This window comes from Crinia signifera, chromosome 6 (assembly GCF_055691185.1).
Source record: "Crinia signifera chromosome 6, ASM5569118v1, whole genome shotgun sequence".
In the NCBI taxonomy this organism is placed as follows: Eukaryota; Metazoa; Chordata; class Amphibia; order Anura; family Myobatrachidae; genus Crinia; species Crinia signifera.
The window spans coordinates 253,276,142-253,296,564 of NC_139222.1; the positions used below are offsets into that span (position 1 = coordinate 253,276,142).

The 20,423-nt window shown below is 44.5% G+C and overlaps 1 protein-coding gene across 5 annotated transcripts in view; it reads left to right on the forward strand.

Moving 5' to 3' along the window:
• The window catches only part of EXOC6 (exocyst complex component 6), a 277,290-nt gene that overhangs the window by 55,366 nt on the left and 201,501 nt on the right, over positions 1-20,423 (forward strand). For all 5 annotated transcript variants that reach the window (XM_083149343.1, XM_083149345.1, XM_083149346.1 and 2 more), the window contains exon 2: positions 10,474-10,645. In XM_083149343.1, coding sequence (XP_083005469.1) covers positions 10,474-10,645 — 172 coding nt within the window. The remainder of the gene's footprint in view (positions 1-10,473; positions 10,646-20,423) is intronic.

The window sequence follows — 20,423 nt, forward strand, 5'->3', positions numbered from 1 at the left end:
CAACTGTATCTGGTTGATAGATCTACAGGTTCTAGATAGTCAGTTGGTCCATAGCAAAAGGTTGATATGCAATAGGTGGACAGGGTCAAAAGGTCAACATGATTTTATCCACAATTTTTTTTTTGGACTTTTTTTCTATAATTCACCATCCATGTTGGCATAGAAGATATTAGTGTGCCAAGCTTAGCATGGCAAGCGAAGCAAGGGTAAGCATTACACTAATTGATGGTCCATGTCGACAGGTGTTGACATTGACACCAATAAAATGTGAAAACCTCATGTTGACCTTTTCACCCATAGACCTTTTCCAACCATAGACACCTATGTTAAGACTCTAAAACAGGGGTGGCCAACCGGTCAGAGGTAAAGAGACGAAAAATATCTGTAGTCAAGCTAAAGAGCCAACAGCATGCACGTGCGCCAAAAAAGGGGCGTGGTCTATTTTGACCCCTTGGGTGGGTGTGATACAAATATGCCTTCAATAGTGCAGTGCCATATATATACACATGCCCCCAAAAGTGCCAGATAAACATATGCCCCCACGATGCCAGAAAGCTGGTATGCCCCCACAGTGCCACCATCTGCTATGCCTCCACAGCGCCAGAATCTGATATGCCCCCACAGTGCCACAATCTGCTATGCCCCCACAGCGCCAGAATCTGATATTATTGCATGTATGTGGTAGAGAATATGGATTGTATTCTCCTCCGGGGCAGGGACTGATGTGAATGTTCAACTATACTCTGTAAAGCGCTACGGAATCTGTGTGCGCTATATAAGAAACTGTTAGTAAATAAATAATAAATGTTATATTCATAACATGCACGTCTATGTAGGAGCGTACAGCCTTTCAGGTGCGGAGTTCCCCTGGAGCCCGCTCCTGATAGGCTGAGGCTGGTAGTATAATTTTTTGTTCACATGTTCCATTGGATTTCTACTGGACAAGTGGACCAATCCGACGGGGTCAAAATGGTGTGTGTAATGAAGTTATAGTTTATTTGTGTGCTTGTGTCTATTTATTTGGGTATTGATTCTGTTGTGGGACTGCTTGTCCCAGCAGGCCCATTAATGCCCCGCATGCTGGGACTTGTTATTGTACAAAAAACCCCAGTACGTTGTTTATTTATTTACACTTTTAACATCAGCCCGGCACCCCCCACCCAGCGGTACAGAGGACAGCCCTGGGCTTCTGCCCTTGCTGGGGGTGGCCTGGGGGTACCCCTTTATTGTGGGGTCCCCAATTCCCTAAGGGACTATAAAAATACGGGGACCCTTATTCTTTTTGCCCCCTGTATTTTTGTAACCAGGACAGTTCAAGAGCACGTTGATGGGTGCTAAAATACAGGGGGACCCTTAGCCTTTTGTTCCTCTGTATTTCTGGAACCAGCACCGGCTCAAAGAGCCCGGACCTGGTTATACGGCTATAATGGTTTTATGCATAAAATGAGTTTATGTTGGGATTTATCTGCTCTATAAGAACTTCACTGAATGAAATACCTTCAGACCGTTGGAATCATCACTTATACACATCAGAATAACCACACATCTAAAATAAGCCTCCAAACCTATTAAAAGGGATGTTTAGCAATTTTTATTGGTTACTAATCTGTATATATTATTTTTGTACACCATTTGTTTTGTATTCACAGCGCCACAGAATCACACTATTACCCAAGATCCAAGATGAATATGAATTATATTCTTTATACTTTTAGGGTATGCTTTTAGTTTGGATAATTAGACTTGTTACCAGTATCATTTTTGGGGTAAGATACATAGAGGAGGGAGCCCCCACAATGTTTGTTGTCCAGGGCCCCCACAGACCTTAATCTGGGCCTGGCTATTATTGTCTGTTATTGCGCAGTCTGGTAATTACATTTTCTGTGCTGTTTAAGAAACTTTATATATAAATTAATATTGATGGTAAAACTAATAGCGCATACACACGGTGAGATATGCACTATTTTTCTATTTGATTTTGCTTATAGAAGCAAAATCAAATAGAAAATAGAATGGGCATTGAATGGTTTTTCTACATGCAAATTCTATTCCAATGCGCGCTCCCAGAGAACAGAAAAATAGTCTTGGCATCCGAGACTATGGGCCTTACTCTGGTTCACTCTCAGAGGCAAATTCCTTCTCAAATGGATAGAACCATGTGCACTGCAGGGGGGGCAGATGTAACATGTGCAGAGAGAATTAGATTTGGGCGAGTTATTTTGTTTCTGTGCAGGGAAAATTCTGGCTGCTTTATTTCTACACTGCAATATAGATCTCACTTTGAAGTAAAACCCCACCCAAATCTAACTCTCTCTGCACAAGTTACATCTGCCCCACCTGCAGTGCACATGGTTTTGTCCATTTGAGAAGGAAATTACCTCTGAGAGTGAACCAGAATAAGGCCCTAAATAGTGGAAATCTAATAGTAGATAGTGCAAATCTAATGTGTCCATCTGCTGCCTGAAGCCAATGTTGATCTAATAGCAAATCGAATGGAAAATCGAATAGAAATTAGTGGAGATCGAACTTCAGAGCAGGTCGAATAGTCCATATCTAATAGAAATTGAATGGAACACAGAATCCTACCGTGTACACACCATTAGATTTCTGCAACAATAGTGTGTGTGTGTGTGTGTGTGTGGGGGGGGGGGGGGGGTGGCTGGCAGTACAAGAGGTTTTGGCATTTACCCGGGCAGCACAGTTACAGTATATTACTAACTAGGTGATTTACTGCGCCCTACGGGCACTCTTCACACCGTCGTAAAGGGCTGCGCCCCTTTAAACATTGTATTGTGTGAAATGTGCTGCAGGGACTGTGCAACTTTCCCCAACTCCACAAGCAAGGGCTGCTGGGGGCAGATGGTGGGGGGTCTCTGTACCCCAATGCAGCCATGCCCCGCCACCCCATCCCGCCGCCAGTTCCCAGTCACCCCCAGTGCCCTGCTTCACTTATATGCCCTGTCACCCTCCCAAGACCCACCACCCCAACCCACCCCCTCCCCAGTGCCCTGTCAGCCTCCCATGCCCAGTTATCCCTGAGTGCCCTGTCACCCTCCCATTCCCGGACACCACCCAGTGCCCTGTGACCCTCTCATGCCCTGCCACCCTCTACTCTTACCATTGCCCTGATATCCCATCCCCCCCCCCAGTGCCCTGCTTTCCTTACATGCCCTGTCACTCTCCTATGCCACGCTGCCCCATCCCCCTGCCAGTGACCAGTCACCTCCCCCGTGCCCTGCTTCCCTTACATGCCCTGTCACCCTTCCATGCCCCGCCACCTCATCCCCCTGCCAGTGCCTAGTTTCCCTTACATACACTGTCACCCTCCCATGCCCTGCCACCCCATCCCCGAGCCCTGTCACTCTCCCACGTCCTGACACCCCATCTTACCGCCAGTGCTCAGTCACCCCCAGTGCCCTGCTTCCCTTACATGACCTGTCACCCTCCCATGCCCTGCCACCCTCTCTCCCCAGTACCCTGTAAGCCTCCCATGCTCCCTCCCCCAGTGGCCGCTCTCACTAGTCCATGTGCGGCTCATCCACGTCCAGCAGCACCTTGGCTCCCCTATACGACTGCCCCGGACACCCCACCCGTCCGCCGCGCACACATGGTCACCGAGGGCAGCCGTGGTCTGTTTCACCGCACTGGAGAGGGAGGAGAAGAAGCCGCCGCTGCTGCCACCGCAGGTGCGGCTGGGCTCCGGGGACACGGGCAGGGTCCCCGGGGAGACGGCAGGCGGGCGGTGCGGGGGCTTCGTTGGCTGCAGTTCACTCATGTACCCATTGGCCAGGTTGGCTGTGAAGTTACTGTCCGATAGGCAGACATGTGGTTGGTGCTGGGGTCCTGTTCCTGCGTGCTCCTGGTCAGGTGGGGTGGGTGCCCTGACACTTTAGGAGAAACAGGGGTTAAATAACACTGGCCTGTGCTAGGGTCAGATGTGTGGTGTGTATAACGTTGGGTGGGGGGCGGAGTTAAGTGTCTGACTTCGCCCAGCGTTTTACACACACACACACACACACACACACACACTCACAGAATGATTGACAGATGTGGCTAAATATATGAGTATGTTTTTAGGTACTGTAGATCTATTGAATATATTGAGCAGGCAATGTATTATTCATACTCTCTCATATTCCAAAACCACTTATTCCAGCTTTAATGATGCCATATGTATTATTTTATAGATGCCTATCTGTTGTGCTGGGCCGTTATTAAGACGTTTAATAGAAATCCAGTTGCATCTAGATATATAACTATTAATTGAAATCCAGCTTTTCAACCTACTTTTAGAGAATGCAACTTCTCAGGACTGGAAGACTGAGGGTATTGCAGCATTCTAATAGATGTCTTTGATCCGGTTGTGGCTCCTCTACTTTCAAGACTTTGCTGCAAAATATGACATAAATAATAAACACATTTATATGTACCTCCAATTCAATAATTTCCCCTCTTCAATTTGAAAAGCGGATGCAGATGGTCTTGCCTCTTGTATTATTATATTCTCTCCAATATAAAACTAAATATTTATGTTGGGATATTTTTCAAGGAGATATTCAAAACATATGGAAATCTGACTAAAGCCCCGTACACACAGGGCATTTTCAGCCCATATCGCCGGGTATTTGGTCGCTGAGCAACCACATCCCCGAGTCCACCAGTCTAACTCTAACCGCCCCACAGCCTTACCCTAACCATCCTGCCACCAGCTTAACCCTAGGCTCTCTCTGCAGTTTCCTGCCAATAGTTTAACAATGTTGACATTTATTTATTAACAGTTTCTTATATAGCGCATACATATTCCGCAGCGCTTTACAGAGAACATTTGAACATTCACATCACTCCCTGCCCCAATGGAGCTTACAATCTATATTCCCTACCATATGTACACGCACACACAGACATTCTAGGGTTAATGTTGTTTTTTTTTAAGCCAATGAACCTACCAGTATATTTTTGGATTGTGGGAGGAAACTGGGGTACCCGGAGGAAACCCACGCAAGCACGGGGAGAATATATAAACTCCGCACAGTTAGAGCCATGGTGGGAATCAAACCCATGACCTCAGTGCTGTGAGGCAGTAATGCTAACCATTACACCATCCGTGCTGCCATCTTAACTAGAGAGATTACAGCCTCCCTATATGATCCGATTTTTACCCCATCCATGCTTCATACAGGGAGGCTGTAATCTCTCCCTGCCCATCTCCACAGGGACAAAGGATGATAGACACCCTCCTGGATGGGACAACTCCCGGTCTCCTGCAGGTTTCCGTCCTTGCTCGCACCTAATTGAATCGACCTCAAACTCTTCCCTGAAAGGAATAATACATTTATGTACTGTTGTTGTTTTTTTTGTGCCATCAGTATAGTACAGTTTTCATCGTTTGGGTTGGCTAGGAATCACTGAACTGTTAAAATGCAGCATGCTTAGCATCTTGATGTGGTTGATATGTCATCATGGTGACCTGTCCACATCCAGGGGGCTAGTGGTGCAGTGGTCTTCTTCTGTGACCCGCCGTTCTAGAGTAGGCATCTGAGGATCAGCGTTACAGCGAGTAGTTATCCCATAATCCATAACTCTCCCTATAGTGTCTAACATGGTCACTGTTGCCCTTCTCACCCGATAGCCATCGTTTAGACTCTAAACTCTTCAGAGGGATCTTCAGAGGGATCTCCTTCCTCTCAAATATAATATCGGTGTTGATCTCTTTAATTTGCAGTGACAAATCCCCCATCGCTCAATTTAGGTATAATTAATATCAACACATCAGCATGACATTTATTGAATCGTATCACTGGATTACACATTTAATTAAATCATATGAGGGGTTTATTGCGTTAATAACATGGATAGAGAATCATTCATGGATAACAAGGTAAACTCACGCCCTTGTCTATGAACACTAAGATAATGGTAAGAGACGTGTTTACAGATCACAGCAGCCGGGACATGTCCCAGTGTTGACTTAATTACCAGTTTATTGATGTTTTGTTTAAAGTGTCCCTGAGAGATATATGAGCGATATAGTGTGTTGTTTACTGTGACTGGATAAGAACTTCCTACAGCGATGAATAAAGCGTATTATACAGCACTTTATTGCATCTCGTCCATTGGCGCACACCTGCTCCTGCCACTCATATCCCGCTCACGCTTCCGCGTTACTGTGGCTGCTAGGACCAAGTAGCACAAAGCATAACGGGCGGCTCAGATGTATTAGAGAGCAAGACTGGGGCATGATACGGAAATGGGTGCAAATGTCGCTATAGTATGCACTGTGCATTCATCTAGGGTGCACTGCACATGTGCCGCAGTGGTCGCTGTGATTTATTTGAAATGTGGGTGACCGGCAGCGAGTGGCGACACAAATTCAGACATTTTTAATCCGTTTTCAGGGCTTGGGGAAATGTAATTGGGTCCAATTTTGCCCCAAAATTCAGATTTTGTGGCGATTTTGTATCGAGAATTAGATTGAGTTGCTTTTTATAAAGACAAATCTAACCTGGTTCTGAAAGCCGCACTTAGTGCCTGATTCAGCTTGGGATGTAGTTTTATGAGGATACACAAAACTCCAGCCCATAGTGGTAGGCTGCCAAGCAAAGGGCAAGGCGACTCCACATGGCACATCCTGCCCCACTATGCGCCCACGAAATTTTGCAGGCACATCGCTGTTGTGCGAGCGCTTTGCTACACAGGAAAACGCTCACACAGTACCAGCTGCCACATTTTGGGTTGCAGTAGCTGCGTGTAAAGTCACGCAGCTACTGCTGACCTCCCAAACATTCTGGACATGCCTGCGTTGTCCAGAGTGTGTCCACGCAACGCTACTCTGCAGCTCTCACAACGGTCGCCACCCCGGTCGCTCCATCATTGCACTTTCACTCACATACGATCCCCCTTCAACTGCCCGGGACCTTCCTGGGCGGCAAGATTGAATGCAATATATCATATGCGGTCCTTTTGCATACGATATATCGCATACGATCCCAGCAAGGACTGCTGTATCCCAGAAGCCCTACATACAGCCCCTGTGCTCAGGCTCCCATTCGATGCTCAGAGGTGTGTTGCTGAAATCGGCTATGTATGCAAAGGCTGAACCTCTGATACACTGATTGAGAAACTGCACCTGCCAAAGGGCTGGCGAGAGTAACATGGTGCAACAATTCTGCAATTAAATACGTACTTTGTGGTATTTATGGGGGTTCAATTATTTTTTGAATTGAATTGATCTGATGGCAGCCCCCAAAAAGATTAGACTCACCTCTGGATGACTACAGATGCTGAGAGTGGGTGCCGGAGTCCTTGCCCGTCTGGAGGCATGGATCAGAACCAGGGAAGAACTTTGATAAAGTGGACTCGATGCCAGGTACATTTCCCAGTATAGCAGTCCCAATAGACACAGATGGCAGCTGCTATTGCGATCCTAAATGGGGGAATTGTAGTGGAACCTCGTAATATAACCAAAGTATTTTTTTTTTTGCAGCTACGTTTTTGTGGATTGCCCAAAAATGTGTTCAATAAATGTGTACCTAATGTGTTCAGCTGAAATCTCTGGCTCATCCACTAGATGGCGCACACTGCATATGGATAGGATTCTTGTCCTATTTTTTATGCTACATGTATATCTACAGTGTATATGTTATGTGTCCTCATACAGCTAGCATCAGTACACCATACTGCTGAGAGGCTCTGAGAAAAGACGTGTACTGTAAGTTTCTTTAAATTTTGCATCTAATTTTGCAGATGCAGTAAAACAACACTGACTTTAACAGCACGGAGATTAAAAAGTACAAAGTCCCAGACACTGGGGGCGAGATGTAATAGGGTTCGATTTAAAAAAAAAAAAAATTGCACCATATTAATATACATGTAAAATTGTGCGATTTTTTGGGGCCAAAATTCGCAAATGTTATAGGGTGATATTTTTTTGACTGTCAGAATCCGCTTGCCGTTTCTGAAATAACTGGAATGTGTGATTTTTTAGTAACGTGAGTGTGCAGATTTCTATTCAATTAAAAAAATTCAAATAAACGGTGTCCCCCCTCCCCCCCCCCCCTTGTCCCGCTTCCCCAAATAGGGAGAAAAAAATAATGGGGATCACTCATATTTAAGAAACCAGCACCGGGCTCTTGGACCTGTTCTGGTTCCGAAAAATAACGGGGACAAAAAACTGGGGGTCACCATATTCTGGAAACAGCATCGGGCTCCAACAGCCAGCGGTGTCATGCCACAGCAGGGTGACACTTTTTATGCAAGGTCTCCCAGCTGGACAGCCCTGGACAGGGTACTTTGGGGAAAGGGGACCCCCAATAAAGGTGTCCCCCCCCCAGACTTTACCCTTCTAGGGCTGAAGCCCCCGTCTGTCCCCTCCACCCCTGGATTCTTGAAGTGTAAAAATAAATAAATGTAAAAATACATTGCTTTTCTCAAAAGAACTACAAGTCCCAGAAGGCCTCCCCCACATGCTGAAACTTGGCAAACCACAAGTCCCAGCATGCTTGGCATTAGTGGGCCTGCTGGTTCTTGTATTTCTACTGTGAAAACAATGTAGAAAAAAAGACACAACAGTAAAAGTTGAATATACATACACACACCCTCACTTCAGATACTCACCCTACCACCTTCCCACGATGGAGCGGCTCCTCTCCCGAACATCAGGGATTCCCAGTGACCTTCGTCTCGGGGACTTCGCTCAGCCCTGATTGGCTCTAAGCATTTCCATGGATGCACCTGCAGCCAATCAGGCCTGAGACCAGCCTTGATTGGCTGTACGGCGTTAGTTATGCTGACGTAATTATGGGCCTGATTCAAACCTGATTGCTCATCTGCAGATGACTACAAGGGGTTAGCCTACACCCAGACAGTGAAGACCTGCCCTGTGTAAATCTGCGAGTGCAATCCGATATCCTGTTGCACATCCATCCAATCTGTATGGTATTTAATAAGGTTTGTACTGAAATTTCTCCTTTTAACCAGTGTATGGTTGCTAAACAATGGTTCACAGTAATGCTGAGTTACAGCAAATACAGGTAGAACTTCACTTCCATCACCACCAAGACATGGGGGTTTTGGGGAAGTTCTAGACCAGGCATGTCCAACGTTGGCCCTCCAGATGTTTTGAAACTACACATCCCAGCATGCTTTGCAATAGTTTTAGCATTCTCTAATAACAAAACTGTGGCAAATCATGCTGGGATGTGTAGTTTCAAAACATCTGGAGGGCCAACGTTGGACATGCCTGTTCTAGACCATAATGAAATGAGATTGTATTTTGGACTCCTTAAAGAATCCTCATCGTCAAGGGCGTAACTACCATAGGTGCAGGGGGTGCAGCTGCTATGGGACCCAGAGCTGAGAGGGGCCCACTTTGCCTGTCAAAGTATCATATGCTGTATACATTTTTCAGCATTAGGTGATAAATAGGGGCCCTTACAAACTTTTGCTATGGGGCCCACATGTATCTAGTTACGCCACTGCTCATCGTTTTCATGCCAGCAAAGTCCTAGTTAAATCTACTTAAACCATCTGATACTTTGATAATAATGTATATTATTTCTGTATTACAAATGTATCATGTTTTCATTGACAAATGATTCTTATATTCATGATCTATCTTGAAGAACATTTGAAAAATATTAATAAATTATACCCCTTTTCCACTAGCCTAAATAACCGGGGTTTTTGCACGGGAGCGAGCAAAACCCGGGATTTTAGGCAGGTGGAAACGCTCCCTGTAGAAATAACCCAGCTCGTGAGACCCGGCATTTCTACCCAGGTAGCGACCATGGTTAAACACGTGTTCAAACTGGGTCACTCTGTAGTGTAAACGGGTAAGCAGGGTCGATGCGACCCGGGTGCCGTTCACTACAGTGTAAAAGCCCGGCGCTGGGAGATGCTCTCATCACCCAGCGCCACCCCGACCCCACCTCCCGATGACGTCACCCGCCCGGCATTATGCCTGGTGGGGACTTTAGTGTGAATGGGTTTGCAACCCGGGTCGCACCCAGGTTGTAGCCGGGTACAAAATCCCGGGTGCGACACGGCTTGCAGATGGAAAAGCGGTATTAATTTATATATATAATTCCAGGCCATTTTCGCTCCGCTCAACAGATAACTCAACAGGCGGAATTCAATGTTTCGCCTATCGAGTGTCGAAAAGTGGGCGTGTTGGCGAAAACAAAGGTGGATTGTTTAAAAAGGGCCGTGAATTCGACAATCTGCGGCCATTTCCGACAAAACCGATACAACTTGTTTTAAAGTCAGACCAGTTTTGTTGGAATCCACCTTCAATGCTGTCGGAAACGGCAGCATTGAATTATTTCCCCTGTCAGAAATAGCGTCCAAGATTGAATACCCCCCTAAGACTGGAACATTCAAGCTGTGCTAATCCCCAATGCTAGAATCACTGTCACATGTTGGGTAATTGGCCACAATATTAGCAATGACCACCGAACTCATCTTGTGTCTCCACAGCTCTGTCTATGATGATCAACCCAACGCCCACCAAAGGTTCATGGAAAAACTTGACACACGGATTCGCAATCATGACCGGGAAATTGAAAAAATGTGTAATTTTCACCATCAAGGCTTTGTGGATGCTATTAATGAACTCTTGAAAGTCAGAGCTGAAGCTGAAAAACTGAAGGTAAGTTATTTTATTGTGTTCAGTATCTGCCCTTCAGTGTCCACTTTTTTCGCTGTTTATTTTTACCATCTGCAAAGTGTTGGGATGTTTTTGGATTTTGTTTTTTTTTATTATGAATGGAGGATGGAGTTTACTGATAGGCACTTAGTGTTCATTCTAGCACTTGCCATCTTTGAAAACCCATGCAGTTCCTCTTCCCTGATAGGAAGTTAATCTTTAGGGGGCGCCTATATATGTGTTGTCGCCTTAAAGAGCAGCCGCTAAGGGGGATGGTCAATTCCCCAAACAAGTAGAAACAAGAAACACCAAAGAAAGCAGTGCTCAAAGAAACTATTAAAGTATATGCATATACCCGGGCCAGCTAAATTACATCCATTGCCAACGGGCTAACATCTAAGCATCCTTCAGGAGATCCATAAATTTGACAAAAGACGGACTTCCTCTGAACATTCCTTGGACACAAGCTTTGATCAGTGCAGGTCAAATCAATCTACCAGTGGTGACTATTATAATACCATCTCTCCTAATAGGGCCATTGATATATTTTTATATATTTCTTTTGTGTTTACATATGTATTTTTAATGTGTCATTAAATTATATTTTATTATTCAAATTGATGCAAATACTTTAATTGCTTCTTTGAGCGCTGCTTTCTTTGGTTTTTCTAGTTCCTCTTCCCTGCCTGGGGTGTCGCTGTCTGCTGTAGTGCTTCTAACACAGGGGCAGATTTATTAAGCTCGATGAAGTGATAAAGGGGCAGATTTATTAAGCTTGGAGAAGAGATAAACTGGAGATAAAGCAGAGAAAAGGTAAAAGGAGATAAAGCACCAGCCAATCAGCTCCCAACTGTCTTTTTCAAACACAGCTGATTGGCTGGTGCTTTATCTCCTTTTACCTTTTCTCCGCTTTATCTCCAGTTTATCTCTTCTCCAAGCTTTATAAATCTGCCCCAAAGTGTCTGATTTTTATCACCAGCCAATCACCTCCTAACTGTGAAGTTACAGGCTTGGTTTGAAAAATGACAGGTAGAAGCTGATTGGCCGGTGATAAAAAACAGACACGTTATCACTTCACTGAGCTTTATAAATCTACCCCACAGTGTGGTCTGTATATCAGAACTGATATGCAAACCAGACCTGTGCTAGAAACACCACAGCAGACAGGGACACCCCAGGCAGGGAAGAGTAACTGCATGGGTTTTCAAAGTTGGTGGGGGCTAGAATGAACACTAGGGGAGGGATTAGGCCAGTTTACTCTCCGAAACACTGCTTCATTAGATAATGAGGGGCAAATATACTAAGATGGGAGTTCTATTGAAGATGGGATGTTTTCCACAGCACTCAGATTCTACTTATATAGCACCTTCTAGAAGATAATAGATACAATCTGAATGGTTGCTATGGACAGGATATTCAGTAGAACTACTAATTTACCCCTTAGTAAATTTACCCCTTAGAGTGGAAAACAAGGGCTGAATGTGGGAGAGTTATTTAATAAAGTTATACAAGTGGGTGTGTACGTCTTATCTTTATTTTAATAGGCAGACTACAGGATACTGGTTCTGTACTTCTGGTTCTATTTTTATCATTTACAATTAACCCCGCACCCAAAAGCCCAAGGAATGTGGGCAAGCCCAGGACTTGAGTGGGGGAGGTCTCCATCCCAGGACTGACCAGTTTGGAACTGGTTGCCGTTATGCCAGTGGGACCCCATACTCTGCGTCCCCCTGCTTTAGCGTTATACCCTTTGGCTGATTATTGGAAAATAGGGGCAACACCATTTTTTCCCACTATTTTCTAATATATATTACACTGTATATATTACACTGAATCATTAGTGGATATTCCTTTTTTTACATGTGTCTCATCTTTGGTGATTAATGGGGTCTGATACATTTTTTTATGTTGCCTTTGCAGGTATATATATATAGGAGACAGACCTTACTCTATATAGCTCACCTGCATTAGTGAGTTTCAAGCATGTCCTTTACATTAGGTGTGTCATAGATGCTTTCCTTGTAGGTTGGGCGTGACACAACCTATTCATTATTATCCTACACAGCACTGTATATCCAAATATTTAGTCTGGGGATATGTTGGGTGACCCCGATTCTCTTTAGGCAGCAGTATAGGGTACCCATTGGCGCCACCCATAATCTCTAGTCCTTCAGATCAAATTAAAGCCTCAAGCGACACGGGGTGCGGTGCAACTGCCAATTCTAGTACATCCAAGGACTGAACAGTTTTAGGTGGTTGCTGTTATGGCAGGGGGACCCAACACTCTTTGTCCCCCTGCTATAGCAATATTTCAACAGCTGGTGACATGGAGTACCGTGTAAATGCCAATTATAGTAGCACTACCTTCACTTATTTCTGCTCACACCTAGCAGGTAGTGAGCAGTGGGCTCACCACTACTATAGTAACTGAATAAGCATCCAAGCCAGATAATCAGCCAAGACGCATACTACGTCATGTCCACTTGGCTCAGGAGGTTACATATACTCCTGATACCATGTCATGTCCACTTGGCTCAGGAGGTTACATATACTCCTGATACTACGTCATGTCCTCTTGGCTCAGGAGGTTACATATACTCCTGATACCACGTCATGTCCACTTGGCTCAGGAGGTTACATATACTCCTGATACCACTATATGTCCACTTGGCTCAGGAGGTTACATATACTCCTGTTACCACGTCATGTCCACTTGGCTCAGGAGGTTACATATACTCCTGATACCACGTCATGTCCACTTGGCTCAGGAGGTTACATATACTCCTGATACTACGTCATCTCCACTTGGCTCAGGAGGTTACATATACTCCTGATACTACGTCATATCCACTTGGCTCAGGAGGTTACATATACTCCTGATAATACGTCATGTCCACTTGGCTCAGGAGGTTACATATACTCCTGATAATACGTCATATCCACTTGGCTCAGGAGGTTACATATACTCCTGATAATACGTCATGTCCACTTGGCTCAGGAGGTTACATATAGCTCCTGATACCACGTCATGTCCACTTGGCTCAGGAGGTTACATATACTCCTGATACCATGTCATGTCCACTTGGCTCAGGAGGTTACATATACTCCTGATACCACGTCATGTCCACTTGGCTCAGGAGGTTACATATACTCCTGTTACCACGTCATGTCCACTTGGCTCAGGAGGTTACATATAGCTCCTGATACCACGTCATGTCCACTTGGCTCAGGAGGTTACATATACTCCTGATACCACGTCATGTCCACTTGGCTCAGGAGGTTACATATACTCCTGATACTACGTCATATCCACTTGGCTTAGGAGGTTACATATACTCCTGATACCACGTCATGTCCACTTGGCTCAGGAGGTTACATATACTCCTGTTACCACGTCATGTCCACTTGGCTCAGGAGGCTACATATACTCCTGATAACACGTTATGTCCACTTGGTTTAGGAGGTTACATATACTCCTGATACCACGTCATGTCCACTTGGCTCAGGAGGTTACATATACTCCTGATACCATGTCATGTCCACTTGGCTCAGGAGGTTACATATAGCTCCTGATACCACGTCATGTCCACTTGGCTCAGGAGGTCACATATACTCCTGATACCACGTTATGTCCACTTGGCTCAGGAGGTTACATATACTCCTGATACTATGTCCTATCCACTTGGCTCAGGAGGTCACATATACTCCTGATACCACGTCATCTCCACTTGGCTCATAAAGTCTCACATAGAGGGCCTGATTCTGGTTCCTTCGGTCCCCAGCGTGTTCTTATGGGGACCAGTGTTTCTGTCCTGCATATTCGAGTGGGAATGCCCAATATCTCCTGGACGTACCCACACCCTGCCTGGCTGACGTTACAGAACGCCGGACTCCACAAGTCTAAGTCAACTCAGACTGAAAGGATTTGCGAGTTGGGGAAAATTAATTCGATGGTCGGCGCCGATCGAATGATTTTGCCGCCGTACGCTACCTTGTGAATGGATGTTTATGCAAAACATCCATTCGCAAAGCAGTGGGGATGTTCAGAGCGAAGTGTGTTAGGACCAAGGCTCACTTGTGAGTTTGGACCAGGGGCGCCTGACAGGGGTTGTCCTTACACAGCTGCCGCTCTAAAGCAGGATAGTCAGTCCTGTATAGTAGAACAATAGAAAAAAAAAAAAAAAGAGCAGCGCTATAGGTGAAAAATATCAATGAAAATTGGTTAGTCTATCACAAAATTTATTACTAATAGGTATTAAAATGTATATTGCACCAGCAACATATAAAAACTGTAATTTAAAATTAGATCAGCTGACCTTTGAAATGTACATAAGTCCTCACCAACCATATATCTTTAGTGTCTTGGAGAGTCTCAGATTCGAGAGTCCATATGGAGAAATGTAATCCCAGACAAGGATCTGGAGGGAGAACCACTTTGATGCAGGTAGTAGCAGGAGTGGCCCAGGATGGCACAAATAACCAACTCCTTCTGTAATGTTGTTGAAACACAATGGTATCCTCGACCTCCTGATATAGTAGTTTGGTGGAAATGTTGTATCCAAGTTTGGGAAGTTGTAGCAAAATGTCCAGATATAAGTCACCGGGTTTACAGTCCAAAGACACTTGGTATGGTGGGTAAGGCTGTGGCCACCTTACGCGTTTCACTACACCAGGTAGCTTTATCAAAGGATTATATTTCTCCATATGGACTCTCGTATCTGAAACTCTCCAAGACACTAAAGATATATGGTTGGTGAGGACTTATGTACATTTCAGTGGTCAACTGATATAATTTTAAATTACAGTTTTTATATGTTGCTGGTGCAATATACCTTTTAATACCTATTAGTAATACATTTTGTGATAGACTAACCAATTTTCATTGGGATGTTCAGAGTGCAGCGGGGGTGGGCATTTGCACGCCCATCAGGCGGCGTTAGAAGGCTCACTAAGCAGAACATTTTTGCTGCTTAACGAGCCAACTAAAATCACCCCCATAGTGCCTGATACCACGTCATATCCACTTCGTTCAGGAGGGTACATATAGTTCCTGATACTTTGTCATATCCACTTAGTTCATGAGGTTACTTGTAGTTCCTGATTCCACGTCATATCCACTTGACTCAAGAGTTTACATATAGTTCTTGATACAACGTCATATCCACTTAGCTCAGGAGGTTACATACGGTACCTGATACCACATCATATCCATTTGGCACAAGATGTTACATATAGGACCTTATTCTAGTCTACACGCAACGCTGCAATTTTCGCAGCGTTGCATGTAGCTGCAATGCCGCCAGCAGTGCCGTCCCGCCCCCCTCGCATGCTGTGATCCCCCGCACAGCTGGGAATGGATGTTCTGCATAAACATACATTTGCAGCCTTTGGTGGGAGCACCAAATCATTCAGCACCCGTATCACCTGGCAATTACCATGAGAATGCCTGGTGGGAATGCACATGAAACACTAGGAATTCCCATGGGCGAACCACCCAACCCGCCACCCCACGCCCCCCTCTCGCATTGTTGTGTGCGAGCACCCAGCAATCCATTGTTAATGGTGATTAAACTATGACCAGAGATACAATAAGTGGAAAGCGCAGGTTACGTAATGTGTCCGTAACCTGCTTACCCTTTATACCTAACTGCGTGCGAACAAAACGTAGCGCAGCGCAGCGTACAGTCTATTGTATGTTATACACCAAGAACCGATACCTTAATAAGAGATCCTTTCGCAGGACTTGTCTCCAATTGTGAGAATATACCTTAAAGGACAGAGTCCGCAATGTAAGGACAGAGTCCTTAATGTACCTTATCGCTATTATGCGAATAACTAGACACGACCACGGAATAGAAATAAGGAGGTTAGAACTCCATAAAGAGATTGTATTAAAGTCCCTAATGGACAAAAGGGGGTTACAGAATTAAGAATAAACAGGTATAACAAGTGATACAATACAATAACAATGAATACTAAACACTCTCTGCTAAGGGGAAAGAATACAAATACAAGACACAATGAGCCAACAATAACTACAAGGATAAATACCGTGATAAATGCAACCGTTTACCGTGGTCATCTAGTATGTGAAAAGCAGTCCGGTCAGAGCTCACTATCGTTCAGGAATGAGCGATAGTCCGGTAGGAAGGTCCAGGGAAAGTAGTTGTGCCGAAAAGACCCTGGCTGCTCTGTGTCGCCTATCTTATAGGGTCAGAAGGGGGAGGTCAAAGGCCATTCTCATTGGCCAGAGATCATATGTCCGGTCCACTGCAATTGGAGGTTAGACGCTGTACCTGGTCTGACCAGGTGCAGGGGAGTGAACTTTAAGAGTCCTTTGTTTGGTGGTTTCGGCGTCAGCAAGGATAAGAACCGGTTTGAGCTAGTTTCCTTTGTTAACTACTTACAACAGAAACTGTCTCTGGAATATGGATTTAGTCCATAACTATCGGACAGTGTACATTGCGAAATATTCGCAATGACCGGAATACTTTGCATGATGAGCTGAGCGGAACGGTACTAAACACGATACAGACAGCTGTGTGCAGGGCTAACTAAGCTATGTGTGGCGTTCTAAACCTTTTAACTATATTTCCTTTCGTGTAAGTGTGTTATTATGAATTTATGTGTGATAGTATGTCTACTCTTCTGGTCCACATTGTCACACATACTCGGGTATGGAACTTTATTTGCGCAACTCTGCGAACCAAAATGGCGGCCATACTATCACAAAAATGGCGTGTGTGTACCTAGACTTCCACAGTCCACCCTTTAACAGTAAATATAAAACTGTTACAATACAAAAACATTTCACACGACAATACAGAAATTCATAATCCTAACAAAGAAATTGGGATCCATGAAATAAACATATAAGGGGAGTAAACCATCTGCTCTCGGCCGATCCAGGATCATGGATAAACGATGGGCCGCATTTATCGAACAATCTACTCAGGGTCACGAAGGATAATGTACAATTTAGGGATAAAAATAAAAACAGGGGTGGTTACAACATATACACGTTCACAAATATGGCATCCTTTGGTAGGTATTGTTTGTGACAACAGACCCTTGAACTCTTTGTTGTCTCTCTTTTTGGTATGCTTTTAAGTATGATGGTATTAAAACATCCGATCCTGGGTAAGGTGTCAAGTTTATAGATTCTACCTTAACCTAAGCTGGGACTGGTAACACACTCTCAGAACTCTGTATCGTCCGTCCAATGCCTGGCAGCAGGGCGGCGGCGGTATCCTTGCTTTTGAGGATAAGAACGGATAGTGGGGGGGGAGACAAGAATAGGACCCACAACAATAGAGAAAACTGAGAAAGGAAAAATTTTGTCAGTGATCCTTTCAACCTGTTACCAGTGGGGTGTGTCACAGTCCCTTTTTGTAGCTTGTACAGGTTGCTTGACCTTAGCTGCTCTCCAGTCCTCCCGAAATGGTGCCTTTTAGCGATTTCTTTCTTTCGCCCTCGAGTGTAGGGACCTTCCGGTTTTCAGTTCTTTCGGCAGTAGGACGAACGTACCCGAATCTCTCTCTGCGACTTTGTTATTGAGGTAGTGCTGGTCAACAAGATCTGGGGTGGTCCTTTCCAAAGGTCTATCAAGCAACCTGTATATGGCAAAGCAGGGGAAACAACAACAACATCTCCTGGTTCATGGTTATGACAGTTCACAACAGGTGTCAACAAAGTCCTTTTGCTGCAGTTTTCCAGGTGTGGATACATCACTTGCATTTGTGGTCTAGGATCTCCTTGTGGGATTACCATAACCTGTGGCTGCCCGCCAAGCAATGTTTCGATGGGGACCAATGAGGTGGAGTTCTGAGAGTGATTTTACTACTACAAAAAGAGATTATGGGGTGTACCATCAGTCCCTGAAGGTTAACACATGACTTAAACCTTTTATATATATTTGCATACTCAAGGGTGTTTCTGGGCTGCCATATCTATACACACAAACGTCAACATATATATATATATATATATAAAAATAAATAAATAACTTAAATGCTTCTAGAGTGGACTGTACAAAGCCAATTTTGTATTACCTGCAGAGGATCCTGCTGGAGGAGGGATGTGGAGATGGCTCTGTGGGAACAGCCGTTGCAGTTTGTTTCCCCCAGACAAGTAAGGCATGATTCTGTCGTCTTACCTGTCTGTGGGCACACCAGTAATTTTGGACTAATTTTTTCCACATACCTTCCCTGTCAAGACAAGTCAGGCCATGGGCTATCTCTGTCCTGACAGTTTGGCATGTTCTTAGAGTCACTGGTTTACCTTGTCCATCTTTCTATTCCTGTCCACATCCCTTCGGCTTCCAGACTGCTTCTCCTGCAGGGGACACAAATCTTGTATTACTATGTGAATATACTGACATTTATAGGGGGAACACAAACATTATCCGCAGAGCGCATGGCTCACCCAGCTGCCTTGCCAGCATGTTCATCATCAAGTGACACTGAATCCTCATTGAAGATGTGGTTTTTACACTTGATAACAGCCACTCTGTCCGGCAGCTGTGTGACTGTCGAGAATCTTTTAAACTTACAACGCTTGCGCCACTGGAGTGCCAGCTACTGAAACAAAACATCTGATGCGCCATAGGGCCTAAGATCTTTTGTATTACCCCAACAAACATACTTGGAGTCGGCATGAATATTGGCTGTTTTTCTCTCAGTTCGCAGTACTATTAATGAGACTGTTGTTGCTGAGTGAGACGTCCAATGGGTTCAGCCTCTACTATGCCTTTTCCATCTATTACGGTATAGCCAGTGTACAATTTTCCCTCTCGGTGTTGTGGAAAGAACGAAAAAAAATGAATTACCTCTTCCAATGGGTTGTTACCACCCTTTGGGGGCATGCTGCAAAAGGTCTGATTCAAACATGTCATGCAATCATATTCATCTCGGCTCCCACTAAATTCCACTATTCCAGCAACCTCAGCACCACTCCACCCTTTGTGCCTTAGTGGGCACACCTGGTAAGAGTGTTGCTGGGTTTACAATATTACCCATTTTACTGGTAACATCAATGCAAGTTCCCATTTAGTGAATTTTGCTGATGAATATTTTTCACATGTTTAGGCAGAATTTTAGGAGTGTCTAGACTATATGAGGAGCATAAACAGTTAAAACACACCCCAACACCACATTCTCAGTTTTGTTTACCAGTAGTGCTATGGCGACTACACTGTGTAGACAAGTATGAATGTGCTTAAGTAATAGGGTTTAATTGCACACTGCAGTACGACATTGGTCAGGCTGGCATCACCAGGTTTCTTACGTCACTATATCTGTCGCCCCCTCAGCAGGTCTAATATTCTACATCACATGGTCTCTTGTGTCAGTTTTACCCATGGCAAAAAGCTGTAATCAGGCCTGTTTCTCCTTCTTTATTGTCCACATCTGTCTGTGAAGACATGGGTATTGTGATTGCACCTATTTATATGTAAATGCGTTTTACAACCCTTTTCATTCTTTGTAGAAGGGAAATGCTTTGTGTATTACTTGGACTGCTTTTCACAAGATGGTGGCTGTGGTTGCCCTGGGTAACATTAGGAGTAATGCTTAAAGTTATTGAGACTTTGTTCAAGATTTACTGAAAAATATCTCTATTGTGACTACTCGCTTTGCAGGGTACCGCATATTCATAATGGTATTTCTCTGCTGGGAGTGCGACAGATTCTTCGAACTATTTATCTATGATTTGTGGGTTTCTGGAACAGAAGGGTAGGGGAAGGAGAAAAAAATGGAAAAAGAGAGAGAGAAAAACTCAAAAA